The following is an 18,346-nucleotide window of genomic DNA, read 5'->3' as shown; positions in this document are numbered from 1 at the left end:
CTCTGGACTTGCCTGGGGAACTGGAACTCTTTAACTGGTTTCTGCTTCCCATAAAGGTATTTTGATTTTTAAGTGGTGTCTCTGTTGGGTCAAGGGCTGGGACTTCCTATCCCATCATCTGGCTGACATCCCGACCCCACAATAGTTTCCCAAAGGGAAACACATCAGGCTATAGAACCCAGAATAATTTATCAGAAATAAATCATTTACTGAATGCTATGGAGTAGGGTGTACCCCTTAATATTATAAGCCCTTGTTTTACAGATGAGAAAGCCAAGGCACAGACGTAACACAACAAAATAGCAGGTAAAAAGTGACTGGTATGTAGTAGGCACTCAAAAATGAAAACCTTTTCTCTTATACTCAAATTCTTTCTTTTGAGATGGGGAAATTATTCCGGATGGAGGAAGGAGCCATGAACCAATGAATGCTGCAGCTTCTAGAAGCTGGAAAGGGGTAGGAAACAGATTCTTTCCAAGACCCTCCAGAGAAAACGCAGCCCTGCCAGCACCTTGACTTCGCCCAGTGAGACCTATTCTGGAATTCTGACTTCCAGAATTCTAAGATAATAGATTTATTTTGTCTTAAACCACTAAGTTTGTGGTAATTTGTTACAGCAGACATAGGAAACTAATATAGAAGTCTGAGTTAAAAAAAAAAAAACACATTCAGATGATAAAATTACTTAGGAAACACTTTATTGCACAAAATTTACATTTGTTGTATATGATGAAAAGCATGGCAAAAACCACCTTTCGTTAATCCATTTTTCTTTGAGATTTTTCTGTGAAAAGTAAAGATTTCCTAATACATTCTTTTTATATAGTTGTTTAACAGTTGCGTTGGTAGTAAGTGTCTTGGGACATAAGGTATAAAACTGAAAACGGATCAGAAAAGTGCAGGGGGAAGACCACTGCCAAAGAGTAACCTCCAGGAACTCGGCATTTTCCATGGCAAGGCAGATGCTGAGGGGTCATCACACTGCAACTGAAGAACAAAATATTGTAATCCCTCAACTTTACAATATTTTTAATCAATATTTAGTGATTTTTTATCACTAAATCTCCTTTTAACACGTATTACAAAACTCTCCCTTTGTTGTTGTTGTTCCTTTTGGTTTTGACACTTCTAGCTGTGATTTATTGTAAGGAAAAACAAAGTAATACATTTCTGTGTCTTTATATCAGCTGAAGATAAATTTCCTCAATTTCCAAACCATAAAGATACAAACCAGAAAGGCTATAAATAGAGTCCATGGAGCAAAATCAAATTCAAAAGAAATAGTGGTTAAAAAAAAAAATCAATGCTGTGTGATTTTTATCAATTTTTTCTTCAAAAAAGCATGAATTAAAAAGACAGTCACCCACCATGTAAAGTAGGCTTAGGTTACTTCTGTTATGCCTAAAGGCTAACTGATTTCCCTGGATGTCATGCTCTTATTTCATAATAGAGAAAAGTATTTTAATTATAATGCATATTCAATAGCTAAAGTATTACTCACAAAGCTATACCTTTTGCTTAAAAAAAAAAAAAAAGAAAAACCTGAATTCCAAAGAGGACTTGTTTATCCTTATAAAAAGCTGCCTGGTATAATTAATGCAACACTAAGAATGAATACAATGAAGTACTTAAGATTTTCCTTTTTTTTGAAAATAAGCCTTATTGAAACAACTGTAGACAACAGGTTGCTTAGCTGTCTTCTTTTGAAAAGTTCAGCTAACTTAAATTTTATATAAAGATGTCTAAATTTAACATAAACTTTCACTTATTTGGTCTACTTATATAGTATGTAAAAATGCAAGTTTATGAATACATAACCAGAGAAATCAGAGACTTAAGCTTTAGTGAAACTTACACATGGTTTGATTATCTGAAGCCATTCATTAAGATATTCAACAAGACCTAACGCATCTGGGATATTGTCTCCTTCCGAAACGAATTTCAGCAGAATCACCATTGGGATTTCTTTAGAACAGCTACAACAATTAAAAAGAATAATTAGGTATTCTTCTACTGATACAAGATGATGGTTCCAGTGTGCCTGTTTTTATAGCTGAGATAATCTGCCAGGTTTTAGGCAAGGAGATGCCACATCACAAGATCACTTATTTATCTTCTATTTGTAGGGACAAAACTAGGAACCATGTAACACCCACCCTGGGCACATGAATGTTCCTGCCCCATACCAAGATCCGTGCTGGAAAATTAAAAGAACATCAATTTTGTGAGAAATATCTGTAAATAGCATGAATTTTAAAGCTACCGATGGTAGAGTTGCAGTATCTTGCAGATACAAACATTTAGTTCAAAATGTTTAATTCAAAACAGAATTTAATTCAAAACAGAAAACAGACCAATAAATTAGTAGTGGTAGTTTCTTCTGGGTGACAGAACTGAGTATTTAAAATATTGTTTCTTTTGACAATTCTACATTTTCCAAATGTTCTATGAGGGACGTGTCTTTCACAGTATTTTGTCTACTGTTGCTAACTTTGTGGGCAAAGTTAACAGCTGCCCAGAGGTTGTTCTCTGCCCTCACGATTTCACCCTATACTTGTGAGCTCAGGGTTGAGAAGGGCTCAGGCAGGCCCCAGAGCTCTTCCCCCAGCAGTTGTCCCCCTCTGGTTCTCTGCCTCATACTCTCCAGCTATGTCAGCCACCCCAACTCTGGTCTCCAGTCCCCTCGACTCAGCAAGATGGTTGCGCTCTGCCTGGGTCCCCCCACCCCATGCTGCAGTCCAGCAGGAAGCTGGGGCAATAGCAGGACTCTACTGCTTTCTCCCAGGCTTCACAGCTGTGTGCTGCATGGTGTCCAATGTCTGATGAACAGTTGTTTCATTAATGTTGTCCAGTTTCTAACTGTTTATGGCAGGAGGGCAAGTCTGCTATCAGCTACTCTGACACGGTCAGAAGCAAAGATAGGAGACTGACTTGCAAAGAAGCAAGAAGTCAGTTTGAAGGGGCAGAGTGTGGGGGGAGCGCGAAGAGAGCAGAATCCCCCTCCCCCCGCAGAGAAGGGCGAGACCAGCAAGGACATACAGGAAGCGACGTGGGGCCGACTCGGGCAAACTGGGCAGGTTGTTGCAAAGGAGACAAGAGGAGAAAAGGAGACAGAACAAAAGCAAGGAAGAATGAGACAGCTCTGGGGACACCATGAGGGCCAGGAGGCATCTGTGCAGAGCGCACCCGGGGGGCCAGGCCAGAGGGGCCAGGAGGGCCCTGGATGGCACATTGCGGAGGATGAACCAGATTCTGCAAAAGGCAAGTAAAACTGCTGATGGATTTTTACTCAGGGAGTCTTGTGATCAGTTTTGCATTTTAGAAAGTTAATTCCAGCATTGCTGCTGAGGTGGTCAGGGCAGGTCAGAATGAGGCAGTAGGGGATCGATCAAGAGACCCTGACAGCAGCTGCTGTGGCCTGGACTGTGTCCCTCCAGAACCTACAAGTGGAAGCCTCACCCACAGGTGACTGTATCTGGAGGCAGGAGGTTTAGGAGGTAATTCAGTGAAAGGTCACAGGAGGGGGCCCTAATCCGATGGGACCATGGCCTTACAAGGAGAGAAGGAGCTCTCTCTCTGCTGCGTGATGACACAGCCAGAAGGTGGCCGTCTGCAGGCCAGGAAGAGGGCCCTCCCCAGAACCCGACCAGGCTGGCACCCTGACCTCCAGCCTCCAGAGCTGTGAGCAAATACATTTCTGTTGTTTAAGCCCCGCAGTCTATGGTCTGACAGAAGTGCAGGCCACAGGTGATGTGGCCTGAATGGAGCGAGAGAATGATTCAAAGCTGGTGGTTTGCAGGGCAGGTGTGGAGAATAACCAGGTGGCCAGGGCTTCTAGGCTATGGTAAGAGAAGAGGTGAAATAATATATTATACTAAAGAGCATAAGCTAGACAGGGAAAGAAGTGAAAACACGAATGGAAGACAGGCTAGGAAAAAAAGAAAAGTTGAAGGAAATGATGGTTTTAATAAGAGCATAGATTTTCAGGTATAAAACAGGAGTTATTTAATGAGTACAGACCTTCTATTTAGAATGATGACAAAGTTCTGAAAGTGGATGGTGGTGATGGGTACATAACAATGAATGTACTGAATGTCACTTAATTGTATACTTAAAAATGGTTAGTTTAATGTTATGTACATCTCACCACCACCACCACTGCAAAGAGGACTGACTGCAGAGGTTGCACAGAATATGTATTAGGACCCCTAACATGACACACATAATAAGGCATTAAATACAGCTTTTCAGGAACCAATTCTATAACCACATTTCAATCTTTCCCCTGAATGTAACACGGTACCTATTTAAGGAAGACATTTTCAGACTTCCAGTAAGTACTCCAAACACTATCCCAGTTATCTTACTTTCATTTTCAGATAAGATGGGCAGCAAATATACAGGTAAGCTCACCCTTCGTCATAGAGTGTTTTTGTGATACCTCCTCCAGGAATACAGACACAAAACTCAGAATCGTCTATTTCAGGAATGCATGGGCTTTTTTCCATTTCTTCCCAGTTAAGGCTCTGTATTTTATTCTGAACACTTTTTTGCATGGAAGGTGTAAGTAGGTACCTGAAGGGAGTACTGGAAACAATCATATAATTAACTAAAAACTCACAAATACGTACATTAAGACAATTAACAGTTCTTTTAGCAAAAATTATCTTGTTCTCCATATATTCTGCACAAAGCAAAACACGCGTTTCAGCAGTCTATGGAAGAGCAACATGTAAAAATATTGCGCTGACTTGCTATTTACAAATTTAGGGGAGAGCGTAGAGACAGGAAAACTTAACCCAAGGCCAGGCCAGCGTGAAGATGTCCACAGCCACGCTCCCACCAGGCCCACTGTGAGAGTCCCAGAAACTAAGTCTAGTCTTGAAAGGTTACTCTTGGCTAATAATTTCTTCATCAGAATTTTACAGGTGAAGAAATGATAATGCAATAAACTAGTTTAGATTTCTAAGTCTTGGATACTTTGTCTTCTATTTAAGAATTCAATCTGACATGCCTGGGAGCTATACTTAAAGGCAACTGGAGTTCTGCAAATACAAATGGTTGAATATATGGAAATAAATAGAAACATCAATCCAGTCTTTGAAAAACGATCAACCAATAAACATCAGGTACCCTTTCTCCTTGCTCTTCATCAGCTGAGGTTTGCAGCGCTGCCAGGCACGTGATACCACAGAGCAGAGCACAGCTCCAGAACCATTCCCGCCTTTACCCTAGGATCCCAGTGCCGCAGCCCTGGGAATGTCAAGGGCCCCCCACCTCTACTCCTCCTAGCTCATGTTCTTTACCTCCTTCTTTCTAAATTCCAGGGAGGACAGGAAAGGATATACGTGGCTTTAAAATTATATTTTAACCTTTTAATAGAGAAATCATCCTAATAACTGTATAAATCATAGCAAAATACTTTTCCAAAGACACAGACATACCTGCGGAGCTGGAGGTCATTACGGTGATACGAGTGGCTGCTTGAAAGAACAACAACTTTGGCACAGTTGCTGCTTTTCACCCAGGAAAGCAGTTTCTCACAGAATGACTTTGATTTATACTTTGTATACCATTGAAAGAATAAAACAAAAATAGAAAAGTTAGATCCTAGAGTTATAATAAGAGTAGTCTATATAGTATTTCACCCACGTTATGTGATGATATATAGTTTATATATACTAAAATTAGAATTATTTTTAGATCCACTTACTGTCCTTAGACTGAAGGTGAAAAATGAGGAGCAATGACTATTTTTTTATTTTTATTTTTTAACATCTTTATTGGAGTAGAATTGCTTTACAATGGTGTGTTAGCTTCTGCTGTATAACAAAGTGAATCAGCTATACATATACATGTATCCCCATATCTCCTCCCTCTTGTGTCTCCCTCCCACCCTCCCTATCCCACACCTCAGGGTGGTCACAAAGCACCGAGGTGATCTCCCTGTGCTATGTGGCTGCTTCCCACTAGCTATCTACTTTACATTTGGTAGTGTATATATGTCCATGCCACTCTCTCACTTTGTCCCAGCTTACCCTTCCCCCTCCCCGTATCCTCAAGTCCATTCTCAAATAGGTCTTCGTCTTTATTCCCGTCTTGCCCCTAGGTTCTTCGTGACCATTTTTTTTTGTTTTTTTAGATTATATATATATGTGTTAGCATACGGTATTTGTTTTTCTCTTTCTGACTTACTTCACTCTGTATGACAGACTCTAGGTCCATCCACCTTACTACAAATGACTCAATTTTGTTTCTTTTTATGGCTGAGTAATATTCCATTGTATATATGTGTCACATCTTCTTCATCCACTCATCTGTCAATGGACACTTAGGTTGCTTCCAAGTCCTGGCTATTGAAAATAGAGCTGCAATGAACATTGTGGCACATGACTCTTTTTGAATTATGGTGTTCTCGGGGTATGTGTATATAAATAAATAAATAAATAAATAAATAAATAAATAAATAAATAAATAGTAGGATTGCTGGGTCATACGGTAGTTCTATTTTTAGTTTTTTAAGGAACCTCCATACTGTTCTCCATAGCGGCTGTATCAATTTACATTCCCACCAACAGTGCAAGAGGGTTCCCTTTTCTCCACACCCTCTCCAGCATTTATTGATTGTAGATTTTTTGATGATGGCCATTCTGACTGGTGTGAGGTGATACCTCATTGTAGCTTTGATTTGCATTTCTCTAAACGATTAGTGATGTTGAGCATCCTTTCATGTGTTTGTTGGCAATCTGTATATCTTCTTTGGAGAAATGTCTATTTAGGTCTTCTGTCCATTTTTGGATTGGATTGTTTTTCTGATATTGAGCTGCATGAGCTGCTTGTATATTTTGGACATTAATCCTTTGTCAGTTGCTTCGTTTGCAAATATTTTCTCCCATTCTGAAGGTTGTCTTTTCATCTTGTTTATGGTTTCCTTTGCTGTGCAAAAGCTTTTGTTTCATTAGGTCCCATTTGTTTATTTTTGTTTTTATTTCCGTTTCTCCAGGAGGTGGGTCAAAAAGGATCTTGCTGTGATTTATGTCATGGAGTGTTCTGCCTATGTTTTCCTCTAAGAGTTTTATAGTGTCTGGCCTTACATTTAGGTCTTTAACCTATTTTGAGTTTACTTTTGTGTATGCTGTTAGGGAGTGTGCTAATTTCATTCTTTTACATGTAGCTGTCCAGTTTTCCCAGCACCACTTACTGAAGAGGCTGTTCACTGTATATTCTTGCCTCCTTTATCAAAGATAAGGTGACCATAGGTGCATGGGTTTATCTCTGGGCTCTCTATCCTGTTCCATTGATCTATATTTCTGTTTTTGTGCCAGTACCATACTGTCTTGATTACTGTAGCTTTCTAGTATAGTCTGAAGTCAGGGAGCCTGATTCCTCCAGCTCCATTTTTCTTTCTCAAGATTGCTTTGGCTATTCGGGGTCTTTTGTGTTTCCACACAAATTGTGAAATTTTTTGTTCTAGTTCTGTGAAAAATGCCATTGGTAGTTTGATAGGGATTGCACTGAATCTGTAGATTGCTTTGGGTAGTAGAGTCATTTTCACAATGTCGATTCTTCCAATCCAAGAACATGGTATATCTCTCCATCTGTGTGTATCATCTTTAATTTCTTTCATCGGTGTCTTATAGTTTTCTGCATATAGGTCTTTTGTCTCCTTAGGTAGGTTTATTCCTAGGTATTTCATTCTTTTTGTTGCAATGGTAAATGGGAGTGTTTCCTTAATTTCTCTTTCAGATTTTTCATCATTAGTGTATAGGAATGCAAGAGATTTCTATGCATTAATTTTGTATCCTGCTACTTTACCAAATTCATTGATTAGCTCTAGTAGTTTTCTGGTAGCATCTTTAGGATTCTCTTTGTACAGTATATCATCTGCAAACAGTGACAGTTTTACTTCTTTTCCAATTTGGATTCCTTCTTTTTCTTTTTCTTCTCTGAATGCTGTGGCTAAAACTTCCAAAACTATGTTTAATAATAGTGGTGAGAGTGGGCAACCTTGTTTTGTTCCTGATCTTAGTGGAAATGGTTTCAGTTTTTCACCATTGAGAACAATGTTGGCTGTGGGTTTGTCATATATGGCCTTTATTATGTTGAGGTAAGTTCCCTCTATGCCTACTTTCTGGAGGGTTTTTATCATAAATGGGTGTTGAATTTTGTCGAAACCATTTCTGCATCTAATGAGATGATTATATGGTTTTTCTCCTTCAATTTGTTAACATGGTGTATCACACTGATTGATTTGCATATATTGAAGAATCCTTGCATTCCTGGGATAAACCCCACTTGATCATGGTGTATGATCCTTTTAATGTGCTGCTGGATTCTGTTTGCTAGTATTTTGTTCAGGACTTTTGCATCTATGTTCATCAGTGATATTGGCCTGTAGCTTTCTTTTTTTGTGGCATCTTCATCTGGTTTTGGTATCAGGGTGATGGTGGCCTCATAGAATGAGTTTGGGAGTGTTCCTCCCTCTGCTATATTTTGGAAGAGTTTGCAAAGGATAGGTGTTAGCTCTTCTGTAAATGTTTGATAGAATTCGCCTGTGAAGCCATCTGGTCCTGGGCTTTTGTTTGTTGGAAGATTTTTAATGACAGTTTGAATTTCAGTGCTTGTAATTGGTCTGTTTATATCTTCTATTTCTTCCTGGTTCAGTCTCGGAAGGTTGTGCTTGTCTAAGAATTTGTCCATTTCTTCCAGGTTGTTCCTTTTATTGGCATATAGGTGCTTGTAGTAATCTCTCATGAGCAACCAAACCAAAAAACAAATCCACCAATGATAACAAGCGCTAAAAACTATACTAAAAAAAAACCCCCAAACCAAAAAACGCTCAGTCAGAACCCTAGGACAAATGGCAAAAGCAAAGCTATACAGACAAAATCACACAAAGAGGGCTTCCCTGGTGGCGCAGTGGTTAAGAATCCACCTGCTAATGCAGGGGACACGGGTTCGAGCCCTGGTCCGGGAAGATCCCACATAAAAAAAAAAAAAAAAAAAAAATCACACAAAGAAGCATACACATACACACTCACAAAAAGAGAAAAAGGAAAAAAAAAAAAATATATATATATATATAAAAATTAAAAAAGGAAGAGAGCAACCAAATCAATAAACAAATCTACCAATGTTAATAAGCTCTAAATACTAAACTAAGATAAACATAAAACCAGAAAATAATTAGATGCAGAAAGCAAACCCCAAGTCTACAGTTGCTACCAAAGTCCACCGCCTCAATTTTGGGATGATTCATTGTCTATTCAGGTATTCCAGAGATGCAGGGTGCATCAAGTTGATTGTGGAGATTTAATCTGCTGCTCCTGAGGCTGCTGGGAGAGATTTGCCTTTCTCTATTTTGTTCACACAGCTCCTGGGGTTCAGCTTTGGATTTGGCCCTGCTTCTGCGTGTAGGTCGCGTGAGGGCATCTCTTCCCCACCCAGACAGGACAGGGTAAAAGAAGTGGCTGCTTAGGGGGCTCTGGCTCACTCAAGCCAGGGGGAAGGAGGGGTATGGAATGTGGGGCGAGCCTGTGGTGGTAGAGGCTGGCGTGATGTTGCAATAGCCTGAGGCGCGCTGTGTGTTCTCCCGGGGAAGCCGTCCCTGGATCACAGGACCCTGGCAGTGGTGGGCTGCACAGGCTCCCGAGAGGGGAGGTGTGGACAGTGACCTGTGCTTGCACACAGGCTTCTTGGTGGCTGCAGTAGCAGCCTTAGCATCTCATGCTTGTCTCTGGAGTCCGCACTGATAGCTGCGGCTCACGCCCGTCTCTGGAGGTCGTTTAGGTGGTGCTCTGAATCCTCTCTCCTTGTGCATCCCAAAACAATGGTCTCCTGCATCTTAGGCAGGTCCAGAGTTTTCCCCGGACTCCCTCCCTGTTAGCTGTGGCACACTAGCCCCCTTCAGGCTGTCTTCACGCAGCCAACCCCAGTCCTCTCCCTGGGATCTGACCTCCGATGCCCGAGCCTCAGCTCCCAGCCCCCACGCGCCCCAGTGGGTGAGCAGACAAGCCTCTTGGGCTGGTGAGTGCTGGATGGCACCGATCCTCAGTGCGGGAATCTCTCCACTTTGCCCTCTGCACCCCTGTTGCTGCGCTCTCCTCTGTGGCTCCAAAGCTTCCCCCCAGCCACCCTCCGTCTCCGCCAGTGAAGGGGCTTCCTAGTGTGTGGAAACTTTTCCTCCTTCACAGCTCCCTCCCAGAGGTGCAGGTCCCGTCCCTATTCTTTTGTCTCTGTTTTTCCTTTTTTCTTTTGCCCTACCCAGGTACATGGGCAGTTTCTTGCCTTTTGGGAAGTCTGAGGTCTTCTGCCAGCGTTCAGTAGGTGTTCTGTAGGAGTTGTTCCACATGTAGATGTAGTTTTGATGTATTTGTGGGGAGGAAGGTGATCATCACGTCTTACTCCTCCACCATCTTGAAGGCACCCCTCAATGACTATTTATTTTATCTTTACAACTAGAGATAAGCTAAGCGTGAGGAATCTAGATTTCAATTTCCCGGTTCTGTACTTCAGTGATCTATTGTTACTCAAAAACCACCACGTGGTTATCTATGAGACGTTCTTGCCAGAAATTTCTGCCCCAAATCTGATCAGAAAGAAACAGTTAGGTGAATCCAGAAGGCTGAACATCTGGCCTGGGTCCCTCAGAGGAGTCAATATTGTGAATCACAGAAAGAGGAGGGCAGCTCTACACTGAACACCAGCTGAAAAGCTGTAACAGCCTAAAGCAACACACAAACCTTGCCTGGATCCAGAATTGAAGGATATCTGGGGAACAACTGGGGAATGTGAATATGCCAAATGCTAGTACTTAATAATTCACTGAATGCTGACTTTCTAGGTGTGTGGCAGTGTTGTGGTTGTGAGGTTGCGTGTGAAGAAGAGTCTCGTTCTTGTATGGAGTGAGCAACATGATGTCAGCAGCCTCCTTTTGGACTGTTTGGCAGGAGGAAACTGCGTGTACTTGTGCAAAGAGAATCAAGCAGGTGTGGCAAGATGTGAACAGGTGACTAATCTGGGATCTGGGTCATAAAATTTGGGGGGAAAACCCACTTTATGGAAACTCTTTTCAGAGGCTGTTAATAAAATTTAAAATGCAGGTAAGAAATGGCTACCTTTTAAAAACAGAAGGGCAGTTTGTGTCGTGGTTAAGAGAGGCCAGCTCCAGAGCCAGGCTGCCGGGTCTAGAATGCTGGCTTCACCCATGGACCACACGGCTTGAGCAAGCTGTCTGAGCTTCTGTGTTTCCGATTTCTCACTTGTAAAATGAAGATAAATTAGCATCTGCCTCCTAGGATTGTTGTGAGGACTGAGTAGAGCAACATGCTTGAAGTATTTAGAGTATTATTGGTGCAAAGAATCTATGCTCAATAAATGTTTGCTACTTTGAAATCACTCTTTATTTACATCAACAATTTCAGGGACTTCCCTGGTGGCGCAGTGGTTAAGAATCTGCCTGCCAATGTAGGGGACACGGATTCGAGCCCTGGTCCGGGAAGATCCCACATGCCATGGAGCAACTAAGTCCGTGCGCCACAACTACTAAGCCTGTGCTCTAGAGCCCACAAACCACAACTACTGAGCCTGTGTGCTGCAACTACCAAAGCCCGCGCACCTAGAGCCTGCGCTCTGCAACGAGAAGCCACTGCAATGAGAAGCCAAGCAGCCCCCGCCCAAAGCCTGCGCACTGCAACCAAGAGTAGCCCCTGCTCGCCACAACTAGAGAAAGCCCACATGCAGCAACGAAGACCCAACACAGCCAATAAATAAATACATAATTTTTAAAAAATTTCATTTAGAAGTGTCTGAATTGTCCATCTTACTTCTCGAACTTACACTGATATTAGAAAGAGCACAAAAAAGCCACGTGGCACAATGCAAAAATGCTAGCAACTCTCACTGCCAAACTTTGTGTGTGATATTGTTAACTAAGCAAAGAGTGATAAATATTAAAATAACCATAGCTCCATTCATGATAGCCTCAAACTGGAAAAATATCAAATGCTCCATCAACAATATGGGTAAATCATGATTTACACAACAGATTCACGCACAGAGGTGAGAAGGAAGTAACTACCTCTACCTGCAACAATGTGGAAGCACCTCGTAGACAGAATGTGGAGTTAAGGAGGCCAGACGTGAAGAAGTGCACCCGTGAGATCCCGCTCCTACAACATGGTGACTGTGGGGGTGTGGAGGGGCCCCCGGGAAGGGGAGACCTTTCTGTCCCCCTGAACAGGTGGTACCTCAATCCACTCTACACCAAGGCTCTGTCTAGAAGCCGAGGATACAGCAGTGAATGACACCTTGTCACTTTTCTCAGGGAACTTCCTTTCTATCAGAGGTGGGAAGTGAGGAGTCGTGAAGAAAACTAGCTCAGGATAAGATGAGAGAAAGGGTGCTGGGGGGAGGCCTTTCTGATGAGGGACAGTTAAGCAAAGACTAAAGGAAGTGAGCCATTCAGGTGTCCAGTGGAAAAGTGGTCCAGGCAGAGAAACTACTGTGAAGACTGAGACAGGATGAGCTTAATGTGTTTGAACAGCACAGGGTGGCCAGTGTGGCTGGAGCAGGGCAAGCAAGAGGGGGAGCAGGGGACAGGCAAGCAGGACAGCTGGACGTGGGGCCAGGGACAGAGCTGTCCCGCAGATGTTCCATGGTAACCAAATGCTCTTTACGGCAGCTGCTCGCCACGCATGGCTGTGGAGAACTTGCAATGTGGCTACTGGGACAGAGGAACTGAATTTTAAATTTTACTTACTTTTAATGAATGAGTCAAAATTTAAACAGCTACATGTGTCTAGTGGCTGCCACGTCAGAAATGTAGGGTCTGTCGGGCCGTGGTGAGGGCTGTGAACTCGCTTTGAGATGGGAAGCTACTGGCGGGTTTGGAAGGCAGAAGTGACGTGCTTTGATTGAGATTTAAAGGATCATGGGTGGAGCTGTCTGTGGGGTGGGTGGTGCAGAAGCAGAATTGGGGCGTGAGGGAGGTGGTGGCTGGACTGGAGTGGTGGCAGCGGAAGACGAAAGAAGTTGGATTCAGAAAATATTTTCATATATATATAATTTTTATGTAGATGCCACTGATTTGAAATGTAACTCAAATAGAATAAACCTGTAATATTTATATGCTTAAAGTTTTTCACCAATGTTACCTGAATCGGGAATATATAAGACCCAAGCTATAGGTCCCAATTCCTTTCAATATATTCATGAAATAATACTAACAACTCCGAAATTTTATGAGTATTTCTCTATAGAATCAAACCTTGCTTAACTGTATAAACATAAACAAAGAAATGATTTTTGAGTCTTAATGATAATGACTCAGTATTTTCTCATTATATTGCACTTTAATAAACTTAAGAAGGCAAAAATAACGTACTAACCTTAATAAAAATGGATCTTAACTGAAGAGCCACTAGTTTCTTTGAAGGCGATGCATACACTGCAAGTCCAAGAAAATGAAACCAAATGATAGTTAAATTGAAGGAGTCATACAAGTGAAGTTATAATGATAAAAAGCTGCACTAGGAGAACTTCTGTATCTAAATGTTTTTGATAGTTAAAATATAGAACATATGCACTATATCATTTAGTTAAAACAAAACACTTTAATACCTCAGAATTCACCTGTGGGCTTTATTCTACAGAATACATTCAGCGCTGAAACGTTAACTGTAAGAAAATTATCAAAAATTATTCTCTGGGGCTTCCCTGGTGGTGCAGTGGTTGAGAATCTGCCTGCCAATGCAGGGGACACGGGTTCAAGCCCTGGTCTGGGAGGATCCCACATGCCGCGGAGCAACTGGGCCCGTGAGCCACAATTACTGAGCCTGCGCGTCTGGAGCCTGTGCTCCGCAACAAGAGAGGCCGCGATAGTGAGAGGCCGACGCACCGCGATGAAGAGTGGCCCCTGCTTGCCACAACTAGAGAAAGCCCTCGCACAGAAACGAAGACCCAACACAGCCATAAATAAATAAATAAATAAATAAAATTATTTCTCTTCTTTGACTGTAAAACCAAATAAGTATTCCCCTGGAAATTTCTAGCACTATGACAAATGACATCATTCTTAAGACCGTTTTTGGTTTCTGATATTCTTCCCTCTTTTCTCTAGAGAACAGCAACAGTCATTGGCATTAGAAGAAGGAAGAATAAAATGCGGCAAATGTTAGCTGTGTAATAAAATACCTGCAATAGGTACATGTGTGTTCTTTAGGAGTTTTTGAAAGACCTGAAATAACATGCAAAAATTTTTGTGAGTCAACGTGTGTGAATTTTTTCTGCAGAAAGGATCCACAATTTTCATCAGATTCTACAAGGGGCCCACTTTACTGATGCTTAAGAGGTCCTGCCCAACTTCACCTCCAAGAATGAGAAGCTCCGAAATGACCCAAGGACAAAATACAGAGTGCCTGAGGACACGTGATTAGGCCACTGTGCCAAGGGGTAAGCTTTCAGTTACTGTAAAGAGATTACAAATTACCCTAGACTTGGGCACAGCCTTTGGTGGATCATGTCTCTCCTGTTATACAGGTCTTTTCGGGGTTGTCTCGTTGGACTGGTGTACGTGGGGTGGCCGGGGCTGTGCTGCATCAGCGAGTCTGCTGACCACCAGGTATGTGTGGGGCAAAGGAGTCTAGAGAAGGAGGTCTAGGAATTAGGGAAAAGGGAAGGCTGAGCTTTAAAATATAAGATGTACCACTTTCTACAACAGCAACACTTGTGTTCTCCACCAGTGTACCACAAAGGTCTTTTTTTGTTGTTAAGACCCTGTTTTCCAGATCCTTTTTCTTGTCAGGTGATGTAACATCGCCTTTCACATATTCTGGCCAAAAATATTTAGCTTTTAAATAATCAAGCCTTTATTCTTAACTCCAGTTTCAGAAAATACAGAAACTAGAGGAACATGGCAAATGACACCACAGGAAGCAATCAGACAAACGTAGAAGGTGGGACATTCTATAGGACAATGTGTCCAGTTTTTTCCTTCAATAAATCAGTTTTGCAAAGAAGGGAAAGAGATTATGTAGGGTAAGAGATTTCAAAGGCACGATAATCAGAAGTACTATGGCCTGGTCTGGACAAACTAACTTTAAAGGACAGTTTTGGGTAAACTGGGCCTCTCTGAATATGGATAGGGTATAAGGGTATAGGAAGATATTGCTAATTTTGTTAAATGCAATGGTGTTTTAGCTATGTAAGAAAATGTACTGTAAGAGGTGCATACTTACATATTTGGGGGTGGAATGTTGTGATGTCTATAATTTATTTCAAAAAGACACCTCATCTTAAAAAATAAAAAAGTGGATTAAAGAACTGTACCCAATGGACCTGCTGCCAGTTTGTGTCAGAGGAAAGCCAGTGGGTCTTCCGCTGGAGAGAAAGTGCATTAGCAGGTGACGGGGAGGCAGGTCTCTGGGTCAGGCTGCCTCGATTAATCATGGGACCATAACTTCTCTGTGCACTGGTTCCCTGATCTATAAAACCACCCATGGAGTAGTTGTGAGCATTAAGTGAATTAACACATGTAAATGCACAGTGTTCAGCTCAGAGGAGATACTCAACAAATGACAGTTGTTATCATTAGTCTAAATATAAAAATTCTAGTTCTACTATTTATAGTCCTTTGTCCTTCAAGGCAATAATTGAAATTATCTAGTGTTAACAAAACCATCTTTCTAAAGTGTATTTCATTATTGCAAGCTAATGACATGGTTAGTAAGACTGACAAAACCCAAAATGCTTCCTCACTTGTTTCTCGGTCCACCTACGGTCTTTCATGCTCCTCTGTCACCTTTGGCTTCTACCTTAAACTGGTAAACCGAAGACTGAGCGGTCAAGGCAGCAGCTGCCCATCACGCAAGGTAACTGGAGGCTCCTTTGTTTTCCTCTCCTCCCGAGGGGCAGTCTCATCATGAACACAGTGTTCGGGGGCTGTAAACTGTGTGCCCCAACTAACCCAGCATGACAGTCCAACGAGGAACTGTGGAGACATACGGTGTGGGAAGAGCCCACACCTACTGCAGTGTTAGGAAACTCGGCCTCTCTGAGCCTCGTCAGTGTTACAACGGATTCTACAACAATGTGACAGGATGGCAGAGGCCTGTGTGAGGTAGTGTGTATTAAACATACAGGACTGAGCCCAGTGGAATTCTCTCTCCCTGGTATTAGTGATGCTTACCCACGCCAGTAAGGAGAGAAAATAAAACTGAGGATAAAAGGGGAAAAACCCCACGTTAAACAAATAGGTATCTCAATTTCCATCCAAGGATACAAATACAACCACATCTCTCAAGGGAGCTGCCATTTAGGAAAGGCTAAGGCCTAAACCAGGGTGTACACAGGAGAGGAGAACACAGTGCCCTGAACTCTGCACAGAGCCGGTGCCAGGTGCTGCAGGACATACTGGGAGGGTCTGGTTCTGATTTAAAACAACTCTACCTTGTAGGAGAATATAACACACCTTCAGCATTTATACTGAGTTCTGTTGAATTTTCTTCTGCAGTTGCATATGGATTGTTTCCAACCATCGGCACAAGACAATCGGTATAGAAGTAACCAATCTTACACATGTTCAGTGTAGAAATAATCAGATCTATTGCAAGCTGGCCAACATTTCCAACAGATACTGCTGGCTGAAACAGTAAAATAATATATTCATTAAGTCAACTAAATTAGCAGCACTTTAAAAAGTTTAGTCAGAAGACAACAGTCACAGCACTGGTACTGCACGCTTACGCTCAGGTGAATCACAGCTAGATTCTGACCCCTTCATTAGCTCCACCTTTCAGACTACTGATTGAACACTTACTGAATACCCCAATGGAATGAATCTTCCATTTCTTCAACCCAATGGCTTCCCTCTTCACCACTCCACTGTCAAGGGTACCACTAGTATCTTTTGGACATTACTTTCTCTATGACATTCTTCTTTTTCTTTTTCTTTTTTTTGCCAGGTATCTCCTGCAAAAACACTTTTTCTCTTTTGTGATTAATAAATGTTTTTCAGGAAGATACTTTGAAATGAAGTCAAATTTCCTTTCTCAGTACACTATTACATGCTAATTTAAGCATTCATTGACATTTTTTTTTCTTTTTTGGCCACGCAGCATGCGAGATCTTAGTTCCTGGACCAGGGATCAAACCCGTGCCCCCTGCAGTGGACGGGTGAAGTCCTAACCACTGGACCGCCAGGGAAGTCCCCACTGATATTTCTTGTGTGCACTATTATGATGACAATTATCAAACAGTAACTTTTCTATTACCATCATCCTTTTAAAAAACTAAGATATAATTGACATATAATATTATATTGGTTTCAGGTGTACAACATTGTGATTCGACATCTGTACATACTGCAATATGATCACCTCAACAGGTCTAGTTAGCATCCAACGCCACACAGTCAAAAAAAACCTTTTTTCTTGTGATGAGAACTTTTTAAGATCTACGCTTCGAGTTACATCCCAGGACTTATTTTTGACTAGAGGTTTGTACTTTTGACCCCCTTCACCCATTTTATCCACCCCTGCTGGCAAGCACCAATCCGTTCTCCGAATCTATGTTTTTGTTTGTTTGCCTGTTTGTTTTTTAAATTCCAAATATGAAGCTTTTCTTAAGAGGTCCTTGTGTCCCTCCCCCTCCCAATAAATCCTAGGGCCTTTCTGTACCTTTTTTGACATTCTAACCTTATTTATATACATGTGTTTCAAACTAAACTGCAAACTCCTTGAGGACAAGAATCTAGTCTTTTTGTCACATTTTGACACCATAGAACGCTCATTGAGTGAGCAAAAGTCTTTAGCAACCCGTCTGCAGTTTCCTGGCTAATGACAACGACTCCCTAGCTTGAGCCTGACTCCCAAACTAGCTGAGAAAAGGTTTTCCAGGATGAAAGGTAAAGCGAGTGGCCCGCACGACACCAGCTGAGCGCAGGTCACTTCCCCGCACGTTCCGCTCTCAGCCACCAGGACTCGGGGCCGCAGACCCGCGCGCGTCCGGGGACCGCCGCTCGGACCCCAACCCTGCCCCCTCCCCCGGGGCCGGACTCACCATCAGGAGCGTGCACCCCGAGAGGTCGGGGACCGAGTCCCCGCAGGGGACGAACATGGTCTGGCCGGCTGCTACAGCGGGAAGAGCCTGCGGCCGGAAGTACGGGCAGGCGGCGCGCGGGGTCCTACGAGGCCTTCGGCTCGGGGTCCTTCGAGGCCCCCGGCGCGGGGTCCTGAGGTGCCCGTCCAACCGCCTGCCGAGGCGGCGCGCGGCAGGGCCTGCGTGGAGGGGTGGTGGCAGGGGAGGCGCCGCGGGGAGCCGGCAGGCACCGCGCGGAGGCGGCGGGCGG

At 42.6% G+C, this 18,346-nt stretch overlaps 1 protein-coding gene across 1 annotated transcript; it reads right to left on the bottom strand.

Moving 5' to 3' along the window:
- Positions 1–681: 681 nt before the first annotated feature.
- On the bottom strand, positions 682–18,256 carry PSMG2 (proteasome assembly chaperone 2). Its single transcript, XM_007196224.3, has 7 exons — positions 18,058–18,256; positions 16,469–16,640; positions 13,389–13,447; positions 5,445–5,563; positions 4,414–4,587; positions 1,856–1,976; positions 682–987 (listed from the first exon to the last, which is right to left on the bottom strand). Exons 1-7 carry the CDS (start codon positions 18,112–18,114, stop codon positions 889–891), a joined length of 801 nt encoding a protein of 266 aa, XP_007196286.2. The 5' UTR covers positions 18,115–18,256; the 3' UTR covers positions 682–888.
- Between the last annotated feature and the right edge of the window lie 90 nt (positions 18,257–18,346).

Source organism: Balaenoptera acutorostrata, chromosome 13 (assembly GCF_949987535.1).
Source record: "Balaenoptera acutorostrata chromosome 13, mBalAcu1.1, whole genome shotgun sequence".
Lineage (NCBI taxonomy): Eukaryota > Metazoa > Chordata > Mammalia > Artiodactyla > Balaenopteridae > Balaenoptera > Balaenoptera acutorostrata.
The sequence above is the reverse complement of the archived record's forward strand: the minus strand, read 5'-3'. Positions and strand labels throughout refer to the sequence as shown.

Coding starts and splice junctions, on each gene's coding strand:
- PSMG2 (XM_007196224.3), bottom strand. CDS start 18,114: ATGTTCGTCCCCTGCGGGGACTCGGTCCCCGACCTCTCGGGGTGCACG. Junction 16,641..18,057: donor CGGGGTGCACGCTCCTGATG/GTGAGTCCGGCC, acceptor TTACTGTTTCAG/CCAGCAGTATCTGTTGGAAA. Junction 4,588..5,444: donor AATGACCTCCAGCTCCGCAG/GTATGTCTGTGT, acceptor GATTGTTTCCAG/TACTCCCTTCAGGTACCTAC.